Source organism: Pteropus alecto, unplaced genomic scaffold, assembly GCF_000325575.1.
Source record: "Pteropus alecto unplaced genomic scaffold, ASM32557v1 scaffold42, whole genome shotgun sequence".
NCBI classification, from domain to species: Eukaryota; Metazoa; Chordata; class Mammalia; order Chiroptera; family Pteropodidae; genus Pteropus; species Pteropus alecto.
In genome coordinates, this window is record NW_006434825.1 from 15,898,481 (window position 1) to 15,921,874 (window position 23,394).

At 45.1% G+C, this 23,394-nt stretch overlaps 1 protein-coding gene across 11 annotated transcripts in view; it reads left to right on the top strand.

Annotated features, from left to right (window-relative positions):
• The window catches only part of HYDIN (HYDIN, axonemal central pair apparatus protein), a 337,481-nt gene that overhangs the window by 272,864 nt on the left and 41,223 nt on the right, over positions 1–23,394 (top strand). For 9 of the 11 annotated variants that reach the window (XM_025045274.1, XM_025045278.1, XM_025045276.1 and 6 more), the window contains 16 exons: positions 637–756; positions 3,439–3,598; positions 3,704–3,876; positions 4,487–4,685; positions 8,372–8,471; positions 9,846–9,945; positions 11,546–11,714; positions 12,229–12,467; positions 14,128–14,245; positions 16,051–16,255; positions 16,940–17,175; positions 19,093–19,244; positions 19,355–19,544; positions 20,972–21,074; positions 21,297–21,578; positions 22,745–22,887. In XM_025045274.1, coding sequence (XP_024901042.1) covers positions 637–756; positions 3,439–3,598; positions 3,704–3,876; positions 4,487–4,685; positions 8,372–8,471; positions 9,846–9,945; positions 11,546–11,714; positions 12,229–12,467; positions 14,128–14,245; positions 16,051–16,255; positions 16,940–17,175; positions 19,093–19,244; positions 19,355–19,544; positions 20,972–21,074; positions 21,297–21,578; positions 22,745–22,887 — 2,689 coding nt within the window. Of the gene's footprint in view, positions 1–636; positions 757–3,438; positions 3,599–3,703; positions 3,877–4,486; positions 4,686–8,371; positions 8,472–9,845; positions 9,946–11,545; positions 11,715–12,228; positions 12,468–14,127; positions 14,246–16,050; positions 16,256–16,939; positions 17,176–19,092; positions 19,245–19,354; positions 19,545–20,971; positions 21,075–21,296; positions 21,579–22,744; positions 22,888–23,394 lie in introns of those variants that run through there. The other 2 variants (XM_025045279.1, XM_025045283.1) reach the window with 2 other exon arrangements.

Sequence of the window (23,394 nt, forward strand, 5' to 3'; positions counted from 1 at the left end):
GCGGTAACAGGTGTGAAGAGGGGGAAAGTCTTCTTCTGCTACGTTAGTTTGCTTATTTAACTGTTAAGCAAATTTTTTAAAATTGTATGTTTACTGTAGGATTTTTTTCTGGCCTACAATATGAATACAGGTGTGACTCTCCATAGGCAGGCTTTCTTCTGAGTCCCCTGTGCACCACATAAAGGCACCTGGCTGAGCAGTCTGGTGGGGCAGGCCTTTCATAGCTGTCCACCAAGAGGAGCTTTTTTGTAATTCTGACTAAGGAGCCATGTTGGACAAGGAACTCAGAAGCTAGTTAATATTCACCAGAACTAGCTTCCAATAGGAATTTTCAGGAATTTTTGTAGCTGACACACAAAAACAGGAAATCCAACTAAGCTCTATCATCAGCCCCTCATTATAAAAGGCGCCAGTGGGAATCTTTTTCCTCAAGTTCAAACTGGACTGTTTTTGCTTGGGACTAGGGGAAGGGAGGGAACAGGAATAAGGCTCAACAAAGGTCCTCACATTACGAATCATTCCGTGTCCTACACCCGGAGGTTTTGCTGAACAGGGAGTGTTGGATTCATGTAAGCATCTGGTGGTGGCACTGACCTTCCACTCAGGCAGCCTCTTCTCTTCCGCCCCTGTACTCAGAGTGGTATTCCCTCAGCGGAAGATGGACATGAAGACAAATGAAATCATCTTTAAGAAGTATGTTATGAGCATGGAGAGGTTTTACTTCGGGCCACTGCTTTGTGGAAAATCAAGAGATAAGTAAGTGCTCTGTTATCTTAAAGCAGATTTCAGACCCCCGGGCTGGACTCATGAATAATACAAGCAGAATTCCTATGTAGACATAGTTTTTACTAACGCTGCCTCTGTCCCTGAACCTCAAATTAGGAGAACTGGGTTTTGTACCCCAAGTTTCAGATGAATGGGGGTGCCATTTTCCCAGATGGCAAGGCCTGGAAGACAACCAGATTTCAGTGGGGGAAGGATAGGATCAAGAGTTCATTCGGGATACATTAAGTTATAGACTCTTAGAAGACAGAGGAGTTAGTAGCTACATAAAGCAGGGAATAGGCTATACAGCTTTGGTTCTCAGAGGACAGAGGCCTGTCTTCAAGCCATGGGCATGGGCGAGGTCGCCTAAGAAGAGAGGATGCAGTACGGAGAAAAAGACCACAGATGGAGCCGCGAAGAACTTCACCACTCACAAGAGTTAAAGCCAGCAAAGGAGCTGAGCAAGAGGGCCAGGGCTGCTGCTGGGCCCAGTTAAAAGGGTGGCATCGTGGAGCAACAACGGGGCTGTGGCCAGCAGTGCCGAATGCTGTAGAGAGGGCAAGGAGATGAGGACGTCAGTGCCCACGGGGTTCAACAACATGGGGTCCCCAAGGGGCCTTAGCAGGAGCCCTTTCGGGGTGGTTGAGGATGAAGCCTGAGTGAAGTGACTGGGGAGCAGTGGGAGGTGAGGAAACGGAGACAGGGCATGAAGATAGCTCTTTGGAGAAGCTCAGCTGTGAAGGGAGCTGGAGGGGCTGACAGTGGGAGGGAGACGTGGAGTCTGGGGAAGGCTGTCCGTACACCGTTGTCCTTGCAATGTTTGGATGCCAAGGGGAAGTATGGAGGAAAAGGTTGGCGTTTCAGGAGAACGTAAGGGCCATCAGCTCCCTGAGACAACACCACGGGATGTGTAGAGCTGGCCTTTGCTGGGAAGAGGGACGTCATCTCGTGTGAAGAGGGACAGAGGTGGGAGCGCTTCAGGTTTACAGATTCAGTTGGTGCAGTGAGGAGGTTCCCGTGCAACTATTCTGTGTTCTCCTTAGCGAATGAGGTGAGGTCATTACTAACAGGGAGCGAAGTGGAGGGAAGTTAGGAACGTTGAGGAAATGGAGCAGGTATGAAACAGCTTCAGTGGAAAGTGGAAGAGGGAGAATATTGGAGAAATAAAGTAAGATTAGCAGGTAGAATTGGAGGCCTAGGTGAGGTTGATGACCATACATTTTTGGCAATACTAGTTTTTTTCAGTTATATACAAATTTCTTATTGTACAGGCAGGTGAGACCACCACTGGAACCAAGGTCTCATCATGTCTTCATTCAATCTAGCATTTATTGTGATGAGCAGAGAGGGTCTATTTCTGTGCTAACTTGGTGGAACTAATGAGCCGTCTTTGCTCTCCATTTCTTCAATACCTTCAGTTTGTTTCCTGAGATGCTGAACTAGAAAGTGAAGGTGAAGAGGGTTTGCTGATAATGGAGAGGGTTTTCAAGCCTAGCAGAAGGGCTTAGGAGAGAGAAGGAGTGTGGGTCAAGTTGATGGACATGAGATAGAGCGAAGCCCAGGAGTCAGGGAAATGACGGCCACTCAGAGAGGCGTGTGTTCAGGACGGCACTGGAATTAGCTAGGATCTGGGGCCAAACAGCGCTGATCCAGGAGGTGTACAATTGCAGTGGCCCAAGGACCGGTGCAACTAGGTATAATTCATGTATTCTTCTAAACCTTACTGAGCCTCAATGTCCTCATTTGCAAAATGGGAAAATGGTAGCACCCATCTCAAAGATGTGAGAAGACCGCGCTGGATAGTGCACGTGAAACTTAGCGCGGGGCTGGGTGGTGGTGGTCGCCAGCTGGATGTGAAGGGAGTCCCCGTCCCCTTTGGCAGTCACACGGAGCGTGTTCTGTCTCTTTGACTCTGAGTTAGTCTCTGCCATGCACTCTCCTTCCTTGCTCCACCACAGCCTGTTCAAAAAGGTTTTCTGACTGTTTCTGGGCACCAGCGGTTACTATGGTGCCCTGCCTTCCTGACCTGTGCTATGATCTCTGATGGTGCACATCTTTACTGGCATTTCTTGTGTTTTCCATGGTTTCTTTTCTGTTCAGTCATTAACTGAGCAGCTTCCAGTGCCCATGCTGCTCAACTCTGTGTCTGTCTTCCTAAGGCACCGAGGAACGGTGCCACTGAACAGTGCCAAATGAATCCACGGTGGAACAGTAACATCCTGTGTGGGTGTAGAAGGCGGTGAATGAAGCCGTCTCTAAGACAGATGTGAAATGACAAGTTACTCAAATGATCATCACTCCTGGGAGTATAGGCACTGGGAAGGGTAAAGCTGTATATTTCCCAATTAGGATTCTTTGCAATAATAACTACCATTCATCGAGGATTTAATATCTACAGCTATCCTAAGAGCTGGGTGCACTATTTCATTTAATACTCACAGAAATCCTAAGAGGCGTCGTCATCTCATCTTAGAGATGAGGAGACCAAGGCTTTGGGGAATCAGGTCACAGCTACAAGTCTTCATAACTACGAAGCTTGTGTTCTTAGCCACAGTGTAACCACACTGTCCTTTGGAATTGCTTTGCACCTGACAATCTCCTTTTCCACCTGAGCTCTCAGTCATTTCTCACACCCACATCCCTAATTTAGCCCTAATTCTCATTCATTTCCAGATACAAGTCGTCCTTGTTCCCAGGCAACATGGAGACACTGACGATCCTGAACAACTCCCCAATGGTCGTGGAGGTGTTCTTCACATTTCAGAATGATGTCAAAGCGAGCACCTACTTCCTGGAGCCCAACAACATGATTCTAAAACCCAATGAGAAGCAGGTACAGTCCCGTGGAAACTAGCCTACCAGGGCAAGGCTTTCTTGGAAAATTTTGAGGCCTTGGCATTCTCAGTACAAATGTACTTTGTTTTAACTCTTCCATTAGATGCTGAACGTATGGGCCTACCCTACTGCAGTTGGAGTCTTTGAAGATAGCATTGTCTGCTGCATCAAGGAGAACCCCGAGCCAGCCATCTTCCAATTAAGCTGCCAGGGGATCCGCCCAGAACTGGAGCTGGAACCCAAGCAATTGCATTTTGACCGTCTCCTGCTGCATAGGTCAGAGTTCAGGGTGACACCAGGACTGGAATGGAATTTAAAGAATATTTAGTTCTAGGGTGACCAACTCATCTTGATTTATTCAGGACTTTCCAAGTTTTAGCACTGAAAGTCCTGTGTAATGAGAAACTTCTGGTCCGGTACCAATCAGGATGGATAGTAACCCTGTTGATTTAAGCTGGACTTCAGCAGGGTCAAGCCGCCCCACTCCCATCCCCACCGAGATCAACTACTAAAGTGTACACATATTTGCATTTTTCTCAGAAGAACTAGAATTTTCCAGATTCTCAAAGCAGTCCATTATCCTAAAAAGTTAAGAATATGTGGTCTAGAAAGTACAAACAGAAAACATTAGACCAAAACTAGAACTTACATATTCATTCACTGGAATCGTATTATTCTAAATAGAGAATGTTTATGTCTGGGGCTGCTGGGAGAGAATGTTGATATTATATGGATCCTTCATTCTTTAATCAATACCATCAGGACCCATTCCCTGATAAATGCTGATTACTAAACAATGATTGAAATAACCGGAATTACTTTTCCTGACCTGCCGTAATAAATCAAAATCATTTGCAACTAACAAAATGTCTTTCGGTCCCTGCAGAAAAGAGTCCAAGATAGTTGTTCTCCGCAACGTGACACCACTGCCCGTGGCCTGGCGGGTCACCAGCCTGGAGCATCTGGGCGACGACTTCAGTGCGTCCATGATGCAGGGCACCATCCCGCCCAAGGGCGAGTACAGCCTGCAGCTGCACTTCCAGCCCTCCAAACCTGTCAATATCAAGAAGACCATTCGGTTGGAGGTGAGCCCTCGCACATCTTCAGACTCGGTCGTCGAAATATGTACACGTAGGGTTCCCTGACACATACACACTACCAACACACAAACACCCATGTTACCAACATGCACACATACACACACCACACGCTAAGCCAGGTCTCATATGTACACGTCGGGTTCCCTGACACATACACACTGCCAACACACAAACACCCATGTTACCAACACGCACACATACACACACCACACGCTAAGCCAGGTCTCCCTGTTACACACTCCCATCCGATCCCCATTTGACAACCTCCAACCCACAATATCTTGCTGTGCACATACTAGAAGCTCCATAAAGGCAATGTCGTTGATGGCTGATTTCCCAGTGCCAAGAGCAGAGCACTCAATCAGCGCAGAGCCAATGAATGAATGAATGGTGTTACTGTCCCTAAGCAAGCATTAGATTCCTGATTTCACACCCCAACCCAGTCACCTCTCACATTACTATCTCGGGAAAGGTCACCCTTCACCCAGTTGTTCCCACAGACACCTAGGAATCATCCTTAATTCCTCCTTTTCCTGACAGCCTCCCCTCCAACCTTGTCCTCCAGCAAGTCCCGTCAGTTATGTCTCGCATGTGTCTCCTGTCCATCCACTTCTCTGTCTATACTGCCACTACCACCCTCGTCCAGGCCACCTGCAGCATCTATCACCTGGACTTCTGCAGAGGCATCCTAACTGGTTTCCCTCTTTGTAGTCCCCACAAGAGTCCAGAGAGATCATCAAAATGTTAGTCATTGTCCTTCCTAAAGCATTCTGCTGGCATCCAGCTGCAATAAGAACAAAGCCCAGGGTCACCTGCTCCTGAAGTCCCACCTGCCTCTACATCTGCACGTCACTCCACCCTCGTTCTTGCTCACCGGCTCCCAGCACATGGTCTCTCAGCTTTTTCCTACTAACCTTAGGCTCTGTGGGGAGATGGCTCCTACTTTAGGATCTGTCAGACAGCACTGTTTCGACAGGGTTCCCCTAATCCTCCCATCGTGGGAATCTCCTATTTGTCACTCACTCACCCTGTCTTCTGTCCTTCAGAGCACTACCTTGCTGATGTTATCCTGTTTCTTTCTTTACTTTCTTATGTGAACGCCCATGGAGCAAGATCTCCCCTGACTCGTCCGTTCTCTGCGTTGGTTTCCTAGGGCTGCTCTAATAATGGGCCGTAAACCGAGTGGCTTAAAACCCCAGACATTATTCTCATATAGTTCTGGAGGTCAGAAGTCTGAAATCAAGGTGTTTGCAGGGCCATGTCCCCTCCGAAGCCTCTAGGGGAGAATCCTTCCTTGCCTCATCCAGCTTCTGGCGGCTCCATGTGTTTCTTGACTTGTGGCTGCCTCACTCCAGTCTCTGCCTCCATCTTCACATGGCCTTCTTCTCTGCTTGTGTCCTCTCCTTTTCTGTCTCTTATAAGGACACTTATTATTGGATTTAGGGCCCACCTACATAATCTAGGATGGTCTCATCTCAAGATCTTTAACAATTACCTATGCAGAGATTCTTTTTCCAAATAAAATTACATTTGTAGATTCCAAGCATGAAGACATAAACATACCTTTTTGGGACCACCATTCAACCCATTACCCCATCATGTACCCTAGTGTTATTAGCACAGGCCTGAATGTAGAGGGCACTTGGTAGAATCTGGCAAATGAATGAATGAACAAATATCACTGATCTTTGATGCTTGAACCAATTATGCAACAATCAAGGGGTCATCCAAGCTTCTCCTTAAATACCTCCAGGGATAGAAAACTTACCAACACTCCAAGCAGCCTGATCTTCCTTTGAACAGGTCTGACTGTCAGTTCTTCCTTGGGTTGAGTTCAGATTCCTCCCTGTAATTTGCACAAATTAGTCCTTTTCTTACCTTTTGGATCCAGTGAATGGATCAGTCTCTCTTATTACCTACCCATGACTTTAGGTAGCTGAAAACATATATTGATAGGTTTATTCAATCCACGAATGTGTGTGAGCCCAAAGGTGAGAGTCAAAGATTTGTAACACCAGTCTCCACGTGAACACAGATCTCTGCACAGGGGGCCCAGGCCACATGGCTGGTGGAGGGTCCCAGCTATACTGGCTTTGTCCTTCGGTTGCTGGATCATGGGGATTCCAGGTTCTCACAGTAGAGGCGGTGTGGGAGGCAGTCAGCAAAGGGATATTTGGAAAGGTCATCGTAACAGCTGTTTCCCAGCCGTTATAGAAACATTTCTGTATTTTAACAACTGACATGGCCTCCCTGTATATTCCAGCGAAAGCAGACACAGTGCGTCTCCCCTCAGGCTCCCCAAAGTGCCCTAAGACTTCTCTCCCATAGACTGTATCCCTTCAACATCTACCCAAGGAAATGCCTTGCTTTCTGGTCCCTTTGGAAAGTGTCCTGGTAAACTCATTTTTTTATTTGTGTACCTCTTAAATTGTCCTCCCCATTTTCCTCAATTATAAAATTTAATCCCCATTTTCTTCAATTACAAAATTTAATCAAACATACACACACACACAGCGCGCGCACTGTGAAGAAGCAAAGGGAATAAAATGTTTTGGGTACTTGGCATCTATCAGTAGAAAAGTACTGTGTAAATTCTGGAGCTGATAGTCCAAGTTCCAAGTTCTTTGACCTATTTTTCCTGTCAGCCTTTCTTCTTGTCATCTCTGTAAGAGGGTAGGCAGCAAAAGAAAGAAGGTAAAATGGAAGTCGGTCCAATTTGTTCTGCGAGACGTTGGTTAAATGCTTGATGAAAGAAAAGATGGAATCTCTGAGTTAAAACTTGGCATCCAAAACATAAGTAATGGGGAGTGGTGACTTAGTTTTTCAACTTGAGGCTTCAGCAGAGAGGCAGGTGCCCTTCAGGCAGAAGCAGGAAAGCCATGCCCACTACCCAAAGGCTCCTCACCTTGACATACAGACCCTTTATCACCCCTTCGTTGGTCTCAAGAGTCAACAGTTGAGTCCAGCTGGCATCTGACGCCAGTGTAGATGTTCCTCAGAACATTCAGGGAGGAATTACCACCAGGGATGATAATGGAGAGGACACCGAGCAACTGGAGGCTGCGGTCTTGCTTATTATTATTATTATATTTTTTTACATTTCCAACTTTAATAATGATGTTCACATAAATAAAACATTTGAAATTTTTAAAAGAGAAACATTAAACACTTATTTTATATGAAAAATCTAGCACTTTTTCCGCACGTTGAGCCAGAAACAAAGAACAGAACAATTGAGATTTATAAAATTAGTAGAGCAAAGATGATTAAGTATATACAAGTTTTCCATTGCCACTGTCAGAAAAATATTCTTCAGGGTTTTTTTTAAAGGTTCTAAAGAATACTTTTCTGTGATGTATATTCACAGTCCAATCTTCAGTAATGTAGCAACAATCATGCAAATGATTTAAACCCAGTAGTTGGACCAGAAAGAAAATGACAGAAAATGCAGCCTCTTTTCCTCATTCTTATGTTGATTGTCTACACCAGCATTCCCCAAAGGGTGTTAGCAACAACACTAATCCTACCAAATGCTCAATGAAGACAAAAGCTAAATACATTTCTAAAATATTTCGTACCACATCTTCTTGATCCCCACTGCATGTTACATAATTCAGACTCCAAACACCTCGTGGGTCTTGCTTTTACTGAAGAATTTCTTACCCCAACAGGTGTTAGACACGGAGAATATTGTGGGAGTTGTTCAGTTTGAAAACATCATGGTCTTTGCAGAGTCCTACGACATCGCCTTGGACATCACCTTCCCCAAAGGTCTGTTGACCCCTTCAAGTCACATCTTTTAGTGTAATGTATTTCCTATAAAGAGGAAGACGAGGGATTGTCGGGGAGCAGGTAGAATTTCGGTAAATAGTAATGCAAGCCTGAGTGATGTTAGCAACCTTACTGTGGATCTCAACTGGAGATGACAGGGCTAGCGGGGAGGGGGTCACAAGGATAAACTTCACAGAGCTCTTTTCTGAACAGTCATCTGAGGGTGAGCACCTGTCTTCCTGCCTGTTTTCTATCACTGCTATAACAAATGACCACAACTTTTGTGGCTTAAAACAATACAGATTCAGTACCTGACAGTTCCATAGGTCAGAAAATCTGAAATGAATCTCACTAGGCTAAAATCGAGGTTTTGGCAGGGCTGCATTTCTTTCTAGAGGCTCTGGGCAAGAATCCATTTCTTTGCCTTTTCTAGCCTCTAGAAGCCACCTACATTCCTTGGCTCATAGTCCCTTCCTCCACCTTCAAAGCCAGCAAGGTCGGGTCAAGCCCTCTCACACTGCCATCTCAATGGTCCTCGAGTTTTCATCTCCCTCTTCTGCTTTTAAGGATCCTTGTGATTACATTGGCCCCTCAGAGAATCCAGGATAATCTATCTCTTTATGTTAAAGTCAGATGATAAGCAACCCAAATTCCATCTGATACCTTACTTCCCCTTTGCCATGTAAACTAGCATATTCACGGGTTCCAGGAGTTAGGACAGTGCACATCACTGGGGCTGGGGTAGGGGTGGCATCATTCTGCCTACTACACTGCCCCAATGCCTAAGTTAGATCCCTCACTTTAGCATGCATTTTTCCATTATCCCTCCTATCTCCGACAGGTTTCCTCAGGATCCATAGGAAGTTATAGCTACATTTTTGCCGAAATGTCATTAGTCTTATGTACAAAGATATTGTAGGAATAATACTGTAAATTATGGAACAGTCATATCATGATATGTTATGCGACCATTAAGATCACATCAGTGAGGGGTTTTTATGTGTGGAAATGCTTGCGATGTAACGCTAAGTAAAGCAATATAAATTTATGTGTAATGTCCAAACTGTGTGTAGTAAACATCTGATACAAATTCTTTTTTTAAGTTTTAGCTAATGGGAGACATAAAAGGAAGGACAGTGGTCCTAGGATAGAAGCCAAAGGGAACTGCCCTGTTGAACTGGGTGTGAGAGCAGGGTCTGTTGTTTGCTTACTAAGACTCAGTTAGAAGAGGTTTTTCTAGCCATGATGTTTTCAGAAAACGAATTCTCTGAAATTGTCATCATGAATTCTCCATGCGAATGTCAATAGGAAGTTCCGCTGCTTCTCTCTGTCATCCCCTCTCACCCCTCCCCAACCCCGCCCTGGCCTCTGCAGGAGCCGAAGGAGGCCTTGATTTTGGGATTGTGAGGGTCATGGAGGAGGTGAAGCAGCCCCTACAACTGAAGAACCGTGGGAAATACGAGATCATGTTCAGGTAACCTGAAAACCAGCAGGCATGTGGGTCGTCTGCGTCCACTCATGGAGAGAAGAGTGTGTCTGGGAGATTTAAGAAAAATAATTGATTGTGGAAATCATAAGAATCATTTCTGCTCTTAGCCTCTCTTGCCTTCAACGAATGGAATTTCAATTGCTAAGACAGCAGAGATTTTTACAGTGCTCCCAACTCCGTGGCTTTATAGGGACCCTTAAGGGCCCTGTGAATGCACGTGGTGTCACAGGGGTCTGGGGTGGGGGAAGAGACCGAGGGGGACAGGTGGTGAGGAGGAGATGCTGGGGCGAGAGGTGGTCCCGCCCTCCTTTTAGCTCTTCCCTGTTTCGTAAGTTGACATTCCACATGAGATTTCACGTGAAGAAGGGATGTTCCACTTCTCTTTTTTAATTTTAAGAACCACTGTGTTATACATTTCACATGCAGCCTGTTGGAGTAGAAGTTCACCTCGGTCTCATCTCTTGAGATTAAAAATGACACGCTAAATAAAGGAGATTCCTCAGGAGAAAAGAGTGGCACTGGGTGGGGGAGAGGGAGGAGGTCACTAGAGCAGGGTCACACAGCCCTCAGTGGCAGTGCCAGCACCCATGGCCAATAGATTTCTGTGAAAGAGCATGTTTCCCCCAGTAGAATTCACAGTTTATAAAAGGACTTTCCCTAGCAGACTTGGAAGAAATTCAGTATATTCATGATGGTTTCATTTTAGCCCATAGGATGCTGAAATTAGAGAGGTCCAACCTCAGTACTACTGTTAGTTAGAACTGTGTATTGAAATAAATAAATGTAAATAAAAGCTTAACAAACCTAGAAGGGAGCCACTGGTACTTTGGAATTAGCTGAATGGAATCTTACCCGTTCCCGAGTTTTGTTTCAGATAATGACAGGGTATTAGCTCTTCTCTCTTAGGTTACATGGAACAGAGTTACCCTTAGGTTGAAACAGGTGACGAGGGGTTTGTGCAGGGAGGTGAGGAAGCACAGGCACCCAGCATGCAGCAGGAGTGACCAGGTCTCCTGGGACGTGGAGATGACGTTTGGGTTCCCACAGCAACTCCAGCCGTCCCACCTCAGCTTAAGTTCCTGCTCCTTCTCCAGTCCCCTTGTCATTCTCAGGAGTCAGCTTTTCTCTTAGGCTTCTCACCTCACCTCCACTGGGCCATGACCTCCCTTTCCGAATGCCTCCGTTGCATGGCTTCTGCCTCCTCTTTTCTCTTTTTTCTTAGATCCCCTTCTTCTGCATCACAGTCTCAGGTGGGTAGGAGGGACAGAGGGAAAGAAAGAGAGAGTAATTAATTTAGTTGACCCTTACCCAGCATCAAATGTCCCTTTTGGACGGAGATCTCCTGCAAGGTCACTTCTTGATCACAGGATAGAGATGGCTATCTTTGCCTCAGCATTAATCCCTGGCCCTGTCAACCCTGGCTAAAGAGGAGTGGTCACAGAGTCCAAGGCACAGAGGACACTGCTAGGCATCGTATTTAAGCAGGCAAAAGACACTGCAGTCTCTTAACAGTCTGGAGTCTCCTCTCCAGTGTCTCGGCTTCCCTAAATAACGACTTACAGTGACTTTTATTCTTGTCTTTCAGCTTTTCTGTGGACCCCGTAGGGATTTCAGTGACCAATGTAAATTCTATGATCTCAGTCCAACCCAGGAAGGGCTCACTGACCACAACGGAAAAGCCCACAAATGTCCAGGTGTTATTCCGTGCAAGAAAGGAAGTGAAGATAGAGCACCAGCCAATCCTGCGCTGTCAGGTAAGAGAGCTCAAAGAGAAGACTCCTTCAGTGGCAGCACTGTAGGACTCATGTCAAAAAGAAGAGTACATGGTCTAAGCCACACCTCAAGGACAACGAGTGTGGGCTGGCCTGGGTGGCAACCAGAAAGGATGCACCAGCGTTTGGTCTCCAACTAGCAGGCACAGGTAGATCATGTGGGAGGTATGCAAGTCATCAGAAATTGAGAGTGCCAGAGAGGAAATGTGGACCCTGGTCTTTGAGGAGCACCTGAGGCAAGGAAGCTGAGTTGAGTCATCAAGTGCAAAAGAAGAGTCAGAAAGTGAAACAGGAGGCAAAATCGGCCTTTGTCGATCCATGGCTAGTAAGCTGGATGTTCGTATTTGCTGATATTGTCGATGCAGTAATATAAAGAAATGAACTAAAGAACTTGGCTTCATGTCAATGATGAAAATAGGGAATGAAGTCGACAGTCATGAGAATTCTGGAGCTATGCCGGTAGCTGACATCTTCCCAATCCTTCTTCTTTTTCTAGATCATTGAACCCAATATCGCGGAAGGAGGTGAAATCATTGCCAGCATTCCAATTAAGTTTTCTGTGAATGCAGTGTTCTCCAAATACAACATCAGCCCTTCCTCCATCATCAACTTTGGGGCTTTGATTTATGGCGCCCGTAAAAGCTCCAGCTTCATCATAGAAAATCAAGGTGTTACTGACTTCAGATATGTCCTTTATAGGCTGACGGGGGAGAGCCCCATTCATCAAAAGAAAGTGTAAGACAAGTATTTACTTAACTCATGCCATTCCCTGGTCCATTAGTGCTTTACATTTTACGAAGAGTTTTCGTTTATTTTATCTAAATTCACCTGATTCCCTTTCATGAGTGAGGTCGGTAATGTTAAGAAAGGCTCATCCAAGATTATGCAAGAACTCACCAGTAGATCCCAGTTCTGAACTGACATCTCTGACTCCCAATTCCACATACTTTCTAACTGCTGTCGAATGTGATAAATTTTAATTGAACAAATGTAAAGTCTTCTGTTTGAGATTGTGTCCATTGTCCTGGTGCTTCTACCATGCTGCAAGACTAAGTAGTAAGTCATTGTCCTATCCGTTGTTCTGTGGGCTGTCAAGGGACTGCTGTAACAGCAAGCTAAATCAAGAGAAAACATAGCTGTGCTTCATGATGGGGAACGGCAAAGGGTACCCCGGAACATGGACTAGAGAAAGCACGGTGATGCCGCAGTCTGCTGGCACTGTTTTTACCTTTTCCCCATGAAGATATTTTATCCCAACAGCTAACTTAGTCGTTATTCCAACAGTAAAACATGTATTCTTCAAAAGGTGGCTCTCAATCAATTCACCAAAACAATTTACCTTTCTTAGTGCTTTTTTGCCTTTATTTGATTGTCATATTCTTTTTTGGCACTTTTGGGATGGTTTTACCAATTCCCAAAGCATTTTGTCTTGTCTTTCTAATTAATTTACTTTCTGACTAATTAATTATTAATTAATTTAAAATGTACTTTCCAATTAGTTGTTTTGAATCGTATATACAGCTTCACATGGTTTGTAATTGTTTTACATTTTTGTGGATATCCTCTTCTGTTTTGGCACAGTTCTTGGCAAAAGAAATTTTTGATTAAACTGTCTAAAGTCTCTTTCTTCCAAATTTAATTTCAACCTAATTTTTATTATTTATTTTATAATAATTTAATAACGTTTATTTATAGATATTATAATTGTATTTTGCATTAAAACATTTTTAATTTATTTTTTATTTTAGCATGTACAAATTCATTCAAAATACTCAAGAGAGGGGGTAGAAGTTCAATTGTTCTGGTCATGAAGCAAGCGAATACTCAAATATATAAAACTCCGAAAAGGTTAAGGTTGTACCTCAAATACATTTGAATATTTGGGGGGAACTAGCCTCTAGGCAAACTAATTATTGGGTAAACTCGTTTCAAGTGAAGTGAACAGTTACCAAAACCTGTGTTTGTGCTATTGCTTAAACTAAGTCTTTAAAACACCATGACTATAAATGTGAAGAAAAGGGATAGAATTTAATCGACTTGGCATTTCATTTTTTTTTCAAGTAAGATCAGGTAAAAGATTTGATGTCTACAAATAATTTTCACACAGTGCTTTCCAACAATCTCAAGTAAACATATAACAATTGTTATTTTCTTGCAGTAATTTTTAACATCCTTCTGAACCATATTTAATAAGTACAATTACTACCTGGTTTTCTCACAATTGTTCAATGAGTTTGGCTAATGATGAATGCTGCCTATGCTTCTCCAGTGCCCTCTTGGGCAAAGAAGGGCCCCTTTCCCCATTCCTAGGAGAAGAGACCTTGCAAGCAGACAGACAGGTGGCATTTAATGTCACCACCCCAATCTAAGGGCATTCTCTTGCTTCTTTAATCAGAGTCAGTCATATTCGGCGTGCAAGATCCCGAGAAAGCGAGAGCTTCTACAAGAGTGGCTTTTCCAAGGCAAGCAAGTTCTCCGAGTCTATTCAGAAAGAAGTAAACATTCCTAACCAGGTGAGTGCCTTTTTCCTCGTTCCTTGAAGCCCTGTAAGGCCACCTTCCAACTAGTTCCTACAACAAATACCTCCCTAGGATAGCAGGGTTTGAATCTACTGTGGTGGGAATATTACATAGTTACACTAAAATATCACTTTTATTTTAAGACAAGGTGTTATGACTTTTAATTTAGATATGCTCTTTGCTTTAAAACCTTCATTGGCTCCTCACTGCCTTAAAATTAAGTTTCAACTCCAAATATATTTTAATTAATAATCTTTTGGTTATAAGAAACAAAAGCCCATTTAGCCTGGCTTAAATAAAAGGAGATTTGAAGACTTCCGCTTCTGTAAGATGGAATAGATATAATTTCCCCTCTTCTTCCCAACTAAGTACAACTAAAATCCCTGGACATTTGGTATAAAACAAACACAGAAAATTGAAAGGTGGAAAGAAAAATCAGACCAGCTAGGGTCCTTGGGATCTAATGAACATCACAGTGGTGAGTTCCCTGAGCTTCCTTTTTGTTTCATATATCCCGTCTGGGTGCTGAAGGAGCCAGCAACCTAGCAACATCAGCAGGCACAGACCAAAAAAAGGCCCCCAAAAAAGCCTACTCCCACTAGCCAGAGGACCAGGAAAAGAGCAGCCTATCAAGACAGAAAATTTCAGACAGGAAGTGTTCTATTACAGTCAAACATGACAGAAAATTCTGTGGTGCTAACCTACCCCTGCTAGCAAAGGCCAGTGGGGAGACTTTCACCCTATCCAAGCTATAATGAGATACCCCAGCCCCCTGCCAGAGTAGCGTCTCAAGAATGCCTAGTGGGTAGCCAGGACTTTTGTCACCATTGTCACCTCTACCATTGTTCGCGGAGATACCACATGGGGAGTTTCACCCCAGCCCGGTGGTAATGAGATATACTGCTCCCTCCACCCCAGTGGGTCTCCCCTACCCCGTGGCATCAGCAGAACAGCAACAAAGCACCCCTCCCCCTCCTCGCCAGGGAGATATCAGTTGAGGACTAGTACGGAGCCAGAACTCCCACCCCTTGTCTGGCAGTAATGAGAAGTCCAAGTGGGGAATCCGAACTGCCACCCCCGCCCCTTGGAAATAATGAGTCAGTGCCCCCCCACCCCCTTCCCCTGCCAGAGTGCTGTCAGACAAAGCCAGGCCAAAGAGAATTTTTAAATAAGATCCAGTCTCATAATATAATAACCCAAATGTCCAGCTTTCAACTGAACATCACTTGTCTTACCAAGAACCAGGAAGATCTCAAACTGAATTAAAATAGACAAGCTCGATGCCAACACTGAGATGACAGATGTTAGGGTCATCTGACAACGATGCTAACGCTGCCAACATGAAAACACTTCAGAGAGCAGCTACGAATATGCTCGGAACAAATGAAAACATGGTGCGTCTTGGCAAAGAAAGAGAAGATACGAAGAAGAACCAAATGGAAATTTTGGAATTGAAAAAAGTAAATAAACAAAATTTAAAATTTAATGAAAGGGTTCAATGACAATGGAGAGGAGATGTCCATTTGGGTAAATGTTGTACAACGTAGAACGTGTCTGTTCCCCTAAACCCCCACTCAGTCACGACTGGTCAGAAGGAAGGGACACAGAAAGGAGCACAGCGAGCCCATGCCTGAAGCCCCCCAGGCCCTCCCTTCCTCCGGGAGGGGAGCGGGGGCCCAGAGAGAGCCTCTGGAGGATGGCCCCGCCAGTCCCTCTCGACGCCATCTCATGAGTGGTGGGAGGGCTCGGGCTGTCACCCACTCTGCCTCCACCCCTTCCCCCTCCACCGTGTCCTGCAGGCTCGCTTCACCCACGGCATGTTCACCGTGTACCCTGGGTTTGGCTCCGTTCCTCCCGGAGGGGTGCAGACCATCACCGTGGACTGCGTGGCCGACCCCGTGGGAAAGTGTGAGGAGCTGATAGCCATCGATATCTCTGACCGAGACCCAAGACACCACCCCGCTGGCATTCCTTACAGCCTGTTGGCTGAAGCCTGTCTGCCAGGTACGGAGCACTGAGACTGGACAGCGCCCCTTAAAAGACCTTCATCTGTAAAAAACCCACCACCATGTAAATGTCTAGCGAACATAGCTGGGCTGCTATCTTTGGGACCTTAGAACTTACTCTGGCGTCTTCGGCCATATTTTTCCTTAAAGACTTACGAAGCATGCACACCTAGAAGAGGCTGTGCAGCTTTAAACTCATCTTCCTGAGTTTGGTCCAGGGTTCTCAAATGAATAGGGAATCAATGAGATATGGCACCAGACCCAGAAACACTGAATCCTGCTCTTGGCCAGGTCACTCCCTGTGGGCAGCATATACACAGAGAACAGTGGTCAGTGACAGAGCACGCTATACCTTTAATGCAGTAAGATCTCAGGTGAAGCACTGAGGAACTTTTCTTTAGCTATAGGTGCTGTGCAACCTCGGACCAGAGTGAGCCAAACGCCTCCTTCTTTCTTAGGCTTACCCTAGATCCCATATCTTACCCCTCCTTACCATTGGGAGGAAATGACGGTTGGGGTCTGGCAGTCAGCAAGAGCAGTACAAAAGAAGATAGAATTTGTCCCATCGCTCACATCCTCTGTGATTGTCCTTTGTTGGAATCCAAACCTCCAAAGGAGAAATCACAGGAAGCAAGACTTGGGCCCTCAGGCCTCGTCTCACAGCCTTCCCTCCACTCCCCAGCCTTCGTGACTGACAATAACGCCTTGATATTTGAGGAGCACCAGATCTGTAGCAGCACCAACATGTACAACATCTTGCAGACCATAGATAGTGTCGGCCTGTTTGTGGAGGACGAGAACAAGTTCATCTTCAGCAATGTTCTCGTGGGCCATCAGGCCAAGGCTCGGTTCAAGATCAGCAACATGGGGAAGATCGCCTGTGATGTGAACATTGTGGTTAAGCCTGTCTCCAACAAGGTCAGCAGCCCCCTCGGCCTGCCCTGGCCCACCGTGGTTGGCAGAAAGCCAGGAAAGAGCTCATAGAATCCCCTGCTCTGGAGCCTCTATACACAAGTTGGGATTATCTGGCACTCTGGCCCTGACAGAAGTTATGGGAGGAAACTGGGCAGTTTCCCATAGGCACACATTTGTCCCAAAAGGTGTCTCCTCTGGGTATCTCTGTGATAAACTGATACACAGGAATGAGCAACTCACTCCTCCATCAAACACTGTGTGCCTACAATAGATGCAGCCTTATGGGGAGAGCCAAGATGAGTGACAGCTCAGGCAGGCTGCCTCAAATCATACATTTGTCTGGTACAGGAGATTTGGGGAGTATTAGATTATAAGGCTGTGAAATGATGAGCATTTATTGAGTCCCCACTGTATGCTAGGCACTGTGCCAGAGGATTCGTATGGATTGCCTCATTTCATCCTCACAACAAGTTTGTATTATTATCCCCATTTCAAGTCAAGGAAATTGAGGCTCGAGAAAACTAAATTCTTTTCCTAGGTCCCGGAGCCTAGGGATATAGGGCTAGGTTTAAAGCCAAGCTTCATTCACATACAAGGCAAATAATAAGTTCTCATCTCGGGATCCACAGGACTAGAAGCTGCCTTCCCCTCTAAATCAGGCCATACTGAGATTTTTTTCCTCACAGTAGAAGAGGAAGTTCAGGATGCTGACAGAGATTTAGTCAACGGGTTTCACTCGCCCTTATATTCCAGTCAGATGTGCTGCAAATACTGCCTGGTGTCATCTCCGCTGCTTAATTCTCTGCCCAAAAATGGAATCTTGGCCCAGGTGGTCCTTGTGCCCCAGAACTGACATTGTTCACATGGCCAATGGTGGGGGGAAGGCCACCAAGAGGGTCGGCCTAGCCTAGAGTCAAGAGTAGAGTCTACATTCCCAAGGGATTGTCACCCACTGCAAAGAGGCAGAGTTTGAGAGACTAATAATTTTATGACTTCCCTCAGGCCCTGGTGACATCCAGTCATTACTCTCTGACTTTATCTGAGACACAAAGGGGCAGCTTTCTTTCTATTTGTACTAAAAACATTAAAAAGTGAGCAAGCCTGATTTTTAAACAAAGGATTTTAACAGGGGGTTTGCAGACATGGTATGTTCTCCTCCTCCTTAATTTTCAGACTATCCATTGGAAAGAACATTAAGAACAAAAAGAAATAGTCTTGAATCCCATCTGCCTCCCATAAGAATGAATAGTCCTTTTGAGGCCATGCCAGGGGTCCCTACAGTCTTCCCAAAACGCTGCCACAGATGGGAAGAGATAAGTGCGATGGGAGGTTGTCCTAACTAAAGCCATTGGAGTTTCAAGAAGCGGAAACCCACTTGGGATAGCCCAAACTAAGCAAGGTTTGCTCCGATGAATCAGAGATCTCAGACGAGGTCAGGACACACTGTGCAGCCAGAACACTGTGGGACTGGCACTGTCACCTGAAATCCAGCTTTCAGAAGACCAGTAAAGGCTCTGTCCATCCTTCAAGGATCACGGGTCTTTTACTCATGCTGTCTCTGTAGTTCCATGGCTTCTAGTTCAGTTCCATATGAGCAACCACCAATGATCTCCAGGCATCTTAATTTAGTTCAGAGAGACAAGGAGACAGATTGATACCTGTGTATCTAAGATCTGCATTAGTTCATCTGTTTGAGTCAAAGATCACAGGTCTAGCCAAATCCAGCCAGTTACTACTGAGAGGTGGATCCCAGAGTATCTAGGCTGTTCCTTCCAGGGACATGACTGTGCAGGCAATGGAACATGTCCACTGCGGAGCGTAAAGGAGGGAGAGAGCGCAAGGGTGATAGAGATAAGCAGCAAGCCCTGGGTAAATGCAAAGTAGCTAACGCACACGCCTGTCCCTGCCCTCCCTCCGCAGATGGTTGCTCGCATCATCGACATCTTCGAAGTGGAACCCAACAAGATGTGCATTGCCAGTCGCTCACATGGCTTTGCCACAGTGTCCTTCACCCCACAGGCCATGCAAACCTACCAGTGTATCTTCGAGGCTACTTTGGATGGCTTGCCCAGGTACCAACTCCCCAGCAACCTGGCCTGCAACAGGGCTGCAGGCCACACTCTATGGAATGTCACCTCTGCCATGCCAGGCTGACAGACCTCAATCTGTCTGTTCCCTGCAGCAACCTGACCAAGAACCGAAGCCTTGTGTTTGATATTGTGGGAGAGGGCAACCTCCCTCGAGTGACTGTCGTGCGGCCAGTTCTCTATAACCAAACTGGGAACCCCTTGCTCCTCTTTAAGAGGCTGCTTCTTGGTCATTCAGAGAAACTACCTCTCATCCTGAAGAACAATGGCACCATCCCCGCCCAGGTACTGCGGTGGAGGGGGAGGGGGAGGGTAAAGTGTGAGGTGGAAAGGGAGAAAAATCATTCATTCAGAAGTAAGACTTCTGATATTGGGGTCTCTTGCCATCCCTAATTTATGACTTCTTCGATGTTCCTCATTCATTAACCTGTGTGAGACATGAGCTCTCTTGCCATCCCTAATTTATGACTTCTTCTTTGATGTTCCTCATTCATTAACCTGTGTGAGACATGAGATGTACAGAGAGAAATCAGGCATGGTCTCTGCCCTCGAGTGTTAAAAGCAGATCACAGGATACACTAACAATTACTGTGCAAGGCAGCGCACACTGCATGCACTAAGCTTAGTGGATAGGATTATGGGTATTCTTAGTGTCTTCTTTTTTTTCTGTAATGAACATTGAATTTTTATGTTTTTATTTTACAAAAAAAAGTGCTAAATTATGTAAGGGTTATGCAAAGAACTGTGGCATTATAAACGTTTTAGCATCTAGTTCAGTGAATTCCTGCCCACCCGCTCCTCATTTTTCTAATTTTTCTTAAAAATTTTTGCATTTATAGTCTCTCAGATTTAACTTTAGACATCATTTTATGATGTTCCTCAAAAAATTTCATTAAGAATCCTATGAATTATTTGGGATGAATTTCTACTTTTTGAGTATTTGGGCTCTCTACCATCCATTAATTTAGATCTTTTATGTAAATATTTTTTTCATATAATTCCTCCATACAATTTATTAAAGTTATTTCTAAATACGTAATGTTTTTTAATATCAGTAGCTTCTTATATGATATCACTAGTTCTTCCTTCTTCGTGCCTAATTTTTTACATTATTTTGTTCGTGATGGTGCCAGCATTACTATCTTCTAAAAATGATTGCTGGTATCTCACACCTCAAATTAGATATATGGCTTTAGTTCTTTTTTAATCAGATATATGGCTTCTGGTGGTCTGGAAAACATCCCTTTTCTCCAAGTGGGTCAAATGCCCACCTTGTTTTTCCTCTTATCTTGGTAGGGTGCTCAACATGACACTAAGGCACCAGAATCTAGGCAATACTCGTTTTTAAGAACTCACATTCATGCAAATCCCCATAGAATGATGAATATTCATTTCCATTTTATTAGTCTAGAGTGTATTTTACAACTGCCCTTGTCAATCAGAGGCCTTGGCAACCCCATTTTAACAGTACTTACCTGGGTGATCTGTAAAGTCACCTGTACTTTCTGGGCCTCCAGTTCCAATTTTTTTTTTCCTCTCTAGGTCTAATATTGATTATATCTCCCTTGTAATAAGAAACAGAAAGTTGGGCACTGTGCACAGTGGCTTTGGCGGGGGTGGGCAGTTCCCAAACAGCGCAGTATCTCACTCCAAACTCAAAACTCATGAGTGGCCTGTAAGTGTAACACTCAGTCCCGCTTTCCTTCTGCCAGCTGCATGTTGACCTGCAGGACCAGCTAGGCGTCTTCTCCCTGAAAGGGAGGCCCACTACCTCCTACATCTACATTACAGAAGAAAACAAACCCCATGCCAAAGGTAAGTTGGGAGAGAGTGGCTTCTAGAGGACAGTGGGTCCCAGTGCTGTTTTATTAGAGGACTCAGGACCCAGCCAGAAAAGAAGGCCCAGTCTTGTTACCAATGGCTACTCTACGCAATGCTCATTCCCACACTAGGTCCGCTTTCCCTTCAGTCAGGGTCTTTACGGATGCATCTTCCTTTAAACTGGTTCTAAATGATTCTTCTCTCTTTTCTTTGCAGCAAAGAAAGCTCACACGGCCTCCCTGGTTGTTCCTCCTGGAAACACAGCTGAATTTGATGTTATTTTCCACTCCCAAAAGGTTGGGAGGATAACAGGCATCATCCACTTGTCAGTGATCAACAACCAGTATGAAGACACAGTCATCCACATGGTGGGAGAGGGCTATGAGGACGACATCACATTAGACAACATCCACAGGCTGGCGGCTTCCGCCACCAGCCAGAAGACCTCAGACACCTCTGAGATGATCGAAGAAAACCCTGTGGAAGACTTGGTGGCAGGTGGGAGGAGCAGCAGTGAGGTGTTGACGACTGGTGTCTCATTTTAAATGAGAGTGAAACTTAAATAACAAGTCAGCTAGCTTCTTGGGGATTTAGGACAGAATCTCCTCTTCATCACTGTATGCTCTGTCATGCCTGGCTCCGTCACTGCATTCATTCATGTGTCCTCTCAAGGAATATTTATGGCACATCAGTATGCATGTGTCAGGTACTACGCTGAGCCCTGGAGTTCCAAAAAGTAATAGGAGTCTCTGCCCTTAGGGAGCTTAAGGTTTGAACTCAAATTCCAATTTGACACACTGTTCCACCGTATATCAAGTGTTGCAGCTTCATTTGGTTACCTATACTCTTTGGGGTATGAGAAAATTTACTTCATCGTTATTATCAAAAAGCATTTGCTAAGCACCCTAATTGTATGGCTAATTGCTCTGAAGTAAACTATAAACACAGTCTCACAGTTTTTCTAGGAGTTTAACTATAGTCTTGGAATGTAGCATTGGGCAGTAGCATTGGGCAACATGGGTTAAAATCGGTGCTCCTCACGTATCTGGTGTCTCACCCCTGTTTGTGGCTACGGGGTGACATCTCTCGCCAGAGGTCAAGCAGGAGCCAGCAGTGAACCCTAGTTCAGAAGTCAAAGTTCATACTTATAATAGGGTTGCCAGATTTATGAAGTCAGAATACAGGAATTCCCCCTTAAATCTGAATTTCAGATAAATGATGAGTTATTTTTTAGTTTAAGTACATCCCAAAATATTGCATGGGACATACTTACGCTAAAGATTACTCATCATTTATCTGTAATTCAAATTTAATGGGCACTCCTGTATTTTGTCAGTAGTATTGTTTCAACAAACAAATGGAGTTGGGGGCCTATGTTTTCTCTTGGAAGTGAGGGCCAAGGTGGATGGATAGACAGACTTTGGATGGATGGATGGATGGATGGATGGATGGATGGATGGATGGTTGGTTGGATAAGTAGACTGACTCACCAACGAAGCAAAGCTAACTGCTCAGGACTCCAGGTTTTTCCAGCACAACCGTCCAAGGAGGTTGGGGTTGCATGAGGGTGAGGCACAGTGTCCCTCAGATGCTGCCTCTGTGGGGAAGTGAGCACTAGGAGGTGGCCAGGGAGGGCTCACCGGCCTTCTGCTTCTGTCCCCTAGCTGCTCTGGTGGACCACATCCAGTTCGGGGACTGCCACATTGGAAACAGCTATAATGTGAGCTTCACAGTCACTAACCACAGCCAAGTGAATGTGATACGGTTTGAATGGCCCCTTTTAGCTACAATTTCCTTTTCACCACAGGTAAGTGAAAGGCATTCACTGTTTTCTGGACTCCCTTAGGCCTCCGCCAACCCCAGTTTTTTTGTCAGTCCATTCCCATGGCTACAAGGGACAGGATGCATGAATCTAAAGCTGGAACCATCCCTCACTCAGACCTGGTAGCAGGAAACACTGTTCAGGTCCCCTCTGGCCTGAGAGCAGAGAACGAGGTCTGCCAAGACTGTTGCTAGGCTGATGTTGAGGAATCCTATGGAAGCCTATGGATGAAAACAGGTCTCAGTCTTCCCATCCCAGAGTGTAGACCTGTCGCCCCCTGGGTGTGTGTTCTTCAAATGTTATTCCTACAAAAGTGGTTCATTAAAAGCTAAAATGCGGGTGGCGGGTTCTGTGGACAACTGAGATTTAGAAAATGTTGCAAGTTATGTCTTTCTCTTAAAGATTCTAGTTAACCGTGTTTTACTGGGAATGTTATAACCCTTTTAGCATCTCATGGCACACATTTTGTGAATTGCTGACCAAAGCTGGACA